This window comes from Phaseolus vulgaris, chromosome 7, assembly GCF_000499845.2.
Source record: "Phaseolus vulgaris cultivar G19833 chromosome 7, P. vulgaris v2.0, whole genome shotgun sequence".
Classification (NCBI taxonomy): Eukaryota; Viridiplantae; Streptophyta; class Magnoliopsida; order Fabales; family Fabaceae; genus Phaseolus; species Phaseolus vulgaris.
The window spans coordinates 36,338,916-36,345,798 of NC_023753.2; the positions used below are offsets into that span (position 1 = coordinate 36,338,916).

Here is a 6,883-nt window from a genome sequence, read left to right on the forward strand (position 1 = left end):
CAGTCGTGTGAACCTTCCCATTATACATTATCAAGAGTTAAAAGGTGTATTGAAAGAAACTACCACAAACTCTAATAACATTAATTTAATTGAAATAACATGGATATAATTCAGTTAAGCGTGAATTTTATTATGCTGTATTGTCATAATACTTGAAATAATTACTATATTTAAATTAACATTTTAAAAAAATAAAACTAAATTCGATTCATGGAAAACTGAATTTCGACTTATTTACTGGTTTGAGATGCGAAAACCAAAACCAAAATTTAACTTTCCAAAAACCAAATTTCAGTTATAAATAGTCAATTACACTATCTTTGTAAATATTAAACACTGTATGCTACTTAGGTTAAAAAAATTAATATTATATTAGTAAAAAATTCAACTCGACTTAGTTAATATTCAATATTTAAAATATTGACTTCAACCATTTAAAATTGAAACAATTACTTTTAAAAAAATTATCTTTTAAAAATGTATATGGTAAATGAAGATTAAGATTTCATAATTAAAATCAGATTTTTCATATAATATATGATATATGGTTGGTAAATTAAAAACTAATATCAACTCGTTATGTAATTTTTATCAACTTCAAATCTTAGTTTTAGTATTATTTTTTATCCACTTTAATATTTCTGATTTTTACATGATACACAATAAATTAAAATTTTAAATTAAAAATAAATATATTTTATAATTAAATTATTATTTTGAGTAAGTTCATCGATCCATTATAATTCAAAACAGGTAAGTCAGGTTATAGATAGGTGAATTATTCTTTAATTCTTATTAACTTCAAATTTTCATTTTAGTTATTTTTTTTGTTTATCAACTTAAAAATTTCTAAATTTTCACATTATGCATAGTGAATTAAAAAAATTAAATAAATATGAAATTTATAATTAGGTGAATTTCTTTTAATGGATTAGTTATTATGATTCAATCTAAGTGACTCAAAGTGAGTTTTGGACCACTTTACCTTTTCTTTATATGTAATAATACATAAGGTACTTTCTTGCTAACAAACTCTTAATTAATCAATCGCTAATACAAGTTAAATATAAAATGTATAACTAAGTATATCACACTAATTATATTAATTTATTTATAATGAAAATTATAATTAACTTAAATTAATTTAAAATGAAGTGTGTCAATGAAACAAACATAGTGGTCGTAACTTTTAGAACATAGGATAATGAATGAGAGAAATTTGTAAGAATTTTAAAATTAATTAACTACTCACTTTTTATCACCAGTTATTAAGTGACGAAAAATAGATATAATTTTTTTAATTAAATATTAATCAATTAAATGTTTGACATAAATTTGTGATTTGTTATGAATTGGAAAACTTTTATTTTAAATAAAAAATAACATCAATTATTTGATGGTATAACATAAAAAACACTCTGAGTATATTATAGTTTGTATCAATTTATGTTTTCTTACTAATTTTAAATTCCTACCGATTTAATTCACGTCAATCACACTTATAGGTTGTATATTTTCATCGTCTTTTCGTTTTTGCATAACAATGAGATTGATTTGAATAATAAAAGTAGGTGTTTTAAACAAAATAATATATATATATATGTATAGATATAGATATATATAAATATAGTGAATTTTCTTATAGTGATATGGTTAAAAAATTAAATTCAAATTACAATATATTAAAAATCCAATAATCATGAAAAAAGGTTTACTCTATAATAAAAAAATGACATATATTTAATATTTGGTACAGTGTATTAAGATTCAAAATTCAAATCAAAATTAATAAATGTAAGTAATTGTATTTCAAAGAAATAAGAAATTGAAACTTAAAAATTAAAATAAATTAAATATTCTATATAGGATATATATAACACAACAATTTGTAAAAATATTATAGTTTAAGAGAAATTATTAATCAGATTTTCAAGCTCAAATATTGTGATAAGTGAGATATAAAAGTAGAAAGTTAGATTTTTTTCTATGATAACTAGTCATTAATCTAATCAATATTTTCATATTAGTAGCATTATTAGAAAGAAATATAAAAAGTTAAGATAAGTACGAAAGGAAAATGTAGGTGTGATGACATATATAACGAAAGCAACTGAACAGTGCCAAAACTTAAAAAGATTGAGTTTTGATTTCCTTTTTCCTTCTATAAGATTCAAACTTTGTAAAGTTTCTACCTAAAACCAATAATTAAGTCCTCCATATATGTTATGTGTGGTTCCATAAATTAGCATATGAAGGAACCACATGGTTTCAGAAAAAAAAAAGGTAAAAGAGAAAATATTTTTAGAAGTTAGATAATAACTTAGTTTTTTTATAAAAAAGCAAAAAAAAAAAATAAAATAAAAAGTGAAAGAAAAAATATAATAATATATTTATAAAACAACATAAATATTTAAAAATAGAAATTAAATATAATATAATAGTTTTGTTTAAATTTGTTGAAATCCCAAAAGGTGCAATTGTATTTATTAAATTTTTGTTATCCTTTGTATATTTTCTTTAGAAATGGAAAATAAATATTTTGGTGTGAGATCTATATTTTTTTTATATACGAGTTTTGATTTTTTATATATAAGAAAATTATATAGAAGATGGTAAGAAAAATGAATATGTCTTTATTATGGTATAGAGAATTTCTCTCTCCATATTATAAGCTAATTATGTAGGAATTCATTAATCATAAGATTTTATCATTATTAAATTAATTGCATATAATATCGTACAATAACGTACAATAATTGCGTATAATTAGACAATTTTGTTTAATATGATAAAAAAATAAGTAATTAAAGGTACCAAATCACCTAATTTCAACTTCAAATCCATTGAGATAATATCAGTGAAATCACCTAATTGTCTGTTTTAGAGTTTGAAACTCCATCACAGTTTTTTTCTTACAAGATGTCTCTCTAAATCAAAGAAGAAAAATGTATATAAAATACTTTTGATATCGACTTTTAACAATGTAAAACCAGTGAATCAAAATATATATATATATATAATAGATATAATTTTATATTATGTATTATAAGGTAATGAAAGTAAATCCCTTGAGTTGTGTTAATGTGACCTATGAATAAAATTATTTTTTATCAATAAATTTTAAAAAATAAACGTATTTAATTTCTAAAATATTAAAACATAGTGAATTAATTAGTGCGTTGAAATAGATATTAAACTATATCTTAACATCAAAATATCTTAATAAATTAAAATTAGAATTTCATTAAATATTATTTAGGAGTAATATAGAAGTGTTTTCTATTTTCTTGATAAGAACTATTTCTCTAAGGATGGCAGAATTAAATTTTGCTAGATCATTTTTTATAACTTTGTGAATATAAACCAGAAATAAATAATTCAATATAAATAAGAAATAAATAATTTAATATAAATAAGAAATAAATAATTCAATATATAAGTATGTTCATACCCATGATTCGACAACTCAATTTTACTTTAATAAAATAAATATGATAAAAAAATTTCACATAAGTAAAAAAGCTCTTAATAATGAATTTATGAAGGAAAATAATAAAGAGAAAAGAAAGTAAATTTTTAAGACTTTTACTTAAAAAATTGTTGACTTTTGTCACGTCTCTTTTTCATACTCTAGTTATCAGTGTCTCTTCATTATTATAATTAGATTATTGTTAAATTTATTATTTAATTAGTTAAGCTTTTTATTATTTGATTATGCAGTTAGTTATAATTAGGTTTGGATTAATGCAATATGTATGTAATTCATGATTATTCATTATTTCTTTTTATTATATTTGTTTGTCCTTAAGTGCTAACTAGTAGTTTCAATTGTTATTTCTGGTCAATATAACTAAAAGAGAAAGTTAACTCTAAAATATAAAAATATATGATTCGACATATACCAATAAGACACACATGTATATCTATACTCACTTTTTCCATAATATCATTTATTACATTTATTTGATTTAGTGAGAGAATAAAAAAAAACATATTTTAAAATTTTATATTTATGTTTTCTTCTCTCAACAAACTCTTAAAGGAATACACTATTACTTTTATTAGGAAGTGACACATACTCAAAGTCAAGAAATGTATCTAGCTCTATATAAAACATGTATCTCATATATTAAAAAGAAAACATGTATCTAATATAAAAAAGGTATTTTTTTAAAATTATTAATTAATTGTAAATTTTGAAATATCAAAAGATTTAATAAATTTTCAATCTATTTTTTTTTCTAAAATAATATAAAAAAATGGATTTAAAATTGATTTTGAAAAAATATACCAATTTTGAAATTGATATAAAATTAATTAATGAAAATATAAATTAATTTTTTAAATATGAATTTAAATTCAAATCCAGTCCATTTATTTAAATTTATATCTACAAAATTTTAAAGTATTATTTCTAGAAAATATATTCGTTTTTGAGATTTTAACTCTGATTTTGTTTTTAAAAGATATTTCGATGGATTAAAAAAGAAAGATGTATTTAAATTACTTTTGATCTTGAATTGAATTGAAGATATCTCGATGAATTAAAAGAGAAAGATGTATTTAAACTATTTTGATCTTGAATTGAATTGAGGTGAGACTATATTGACCGTATCATAACAAATTTTTATTTAATTGTTTAGAATTATTTGGATTGAGGTTGAATTTTTGATTCTATTCTAATCAAGACCACCCTACTTTTAGGGATTTTTACTTCCAAGTTAAATCCTTTGGAACAGCCTAATGAAATCCTACTCACATGTCTATATAATTAATCCAGAGTCAAAATTTGAACTCAATTTTATATTTTTGATGAAAAGCAATTTTGACCAATTCGGCCCAACCCACTTGGTTGGCTTTATATTGTTGAAACATAGAGAGGTGTTTGGCATTTGTTCATACAACCAAAGCCATAAGAGTCAATCAATGAGCAAAGACATGGCAACAACAACAACCTTCAACTCCCTCACTTCCATCTTCTTCCTCACCCTTATCATCATCATCATCAAAGGTATCTATCTTCTTTCACTTCTCCAATTTTTTCTCTATTCCTACCCAATTCCATCAAACCCTTTTCCAATTCCACCATGATCTTTTCCATTTTCAGGTTCTTGTGACTGTTCCTTGAACAACATCAACATAGGAACAAGCAGAAGTGGTAGGGAAATAGGGGGCCAGCCAGAGTGGAACGTGAGTGTGATCAACAATTGTTCTTGCCAACAGAGTGAGATAAAGTTATCATGCAAAGGGTTTCAGAGCTCAGAAAGTATTGACCCTTCAATTCTTTCCATGGAAGGTGATAGTTGTCTCCTTATCAGTGGAAATCCCATGAAGGGTTTTGACACTGTTAACTTCTCCTATGCCTGGGATCCTCCCTTTCTCATGTTCCCTTCAAGCTCTGTCATAGGTCCTTGCACATAGGGATTTCCATACACTTCTTGCTATTTCCAAAATTCATCATATTAAATTTCATATCTTCCATTTTTTTTTTACTCTTTTTCACACAAAACACTTTGTAAATTTGTTCCCAAGTAATCTTGTTTTTGTATTCACACATCTTATAAAGCATAAACGTGGGGATTGGGGATGGTGGTAGCGTGATAAACCCAACAAATACTCGTTAAGATAAGTTCGAAATCGTTAGGAAAAGTTCGAAATCGTTAGGATAGGTTCGAAATAGTTCTGATACGATCTTCAACGTACTAAAAAGATGATTTTTTTTTATTTATAATTTATTCCATATTTAGTAAATATGTTAATTTGTTCCCAATATTTAATATTACTTTTAAATTAATAGTTAGTTTTGCGAGTATAGTATGTAAATATATATAAATATAGCAAGTGAATAGTATGAATTCAAAGGTAATAGCCAAAATAACATATTTATCAAATATTGATTACCGAAAATAAATTTGAACTATTTTGGAAATAATAGGTTTAATAGGATGAATTTATTAATAAAGATAATAATTATTGTATGGTTTTGATAATTCTAAGAAAAGAAGAGGAGAATTATTGTTGTGGGAAGTTAATATTATAATGTTGTTAGAGTTATGTTTGTGGATATAAGGCATTTAAGGGTCCTAATCTAGGAATATACAGACTGTCATTCACTAATTTCTTTACTCTTTTTTTTTTGTTCTATTTTCCTTTTGGCATTATTAATGTATGTTGGAACAAACCATGGGACACTCAACAATCCATATTCATAAATCACTTCCAGAAATTCTTCACAATTAATTGCAAGACAATAAATTTCTTACAAAATAATTCTTATTAAACCTTACTAAAACTGTTTTGCAAACATACTTCAAAGTGTTAAATAATAGATTTTTGTATTTAGTTTCATCTTTATAGATTTTTTTTTTTAAATTGTTCTTATAATTCTTTTTATTTTGATTATTGTTATTATATTTTGACCCATGTATTATATTTGAGTTTGTCTTTGTATAGGAAAGAGTTGAAATTTTTTAATAACATTTTAAAGACAAAAAAGAATAAATATTAAAGAAGTCACTGTTTTTAAAAAAATATTATCTTAGTTAATATCTCAAAAAAATAGTACAAGCTACCAGAAAGTTTTATAACAAATATTGAAATTAAAGTGAAACAAAATTTTCTGCTGGAAAAAAAAGTTAAAAATTTATTTAAATAATTTGATGAACAGTATGTATACATTTATCTACTATTTCATTTTATCGGACATAATTCAACCCAACTCGTATATAGTTAAATATATAAGTTTATAATAACCCACTAAAATAAAATAAAAAAAGTTGTGTAAGCATATAACTCATAAGGTAACCTACCTAATAAAAACTTAATATAAATAATGTAGATAACGTCATCAATAATATTACCTTAATACATATCTTATTACAAT

General features: G+C 22.9%; 1 protein-coding gene across 1 annotated transcript; it reads left to right on the forward strand.

The window, feature by feature from the left end:
- Positions 1-4,852: 4,852 nt before the first annotated feature.
- Positions 4,853-5,554, forward strand: LOC137828343 (TPD1 protein homolog 1B-like). The gene is made up of 2 exons (XM_068634866.1): positions 4,853-5,011; positions 5,108-5,554. The coding sequence occupies exons 1-2, from the start codon at positions 4,927-4,929 to the stop codon at positions 5,419-5,421; spliced, it is 399 nt and encodes a 132-aa protein (XP_068490967.1). The 5' UTR covers positions 4,853-4,926; the 3' UTR covers positions 5,422-5,554.
- The last annotated feature ends 1,329 nt before the right edge of the window (positions 5,555-6,883 follow it).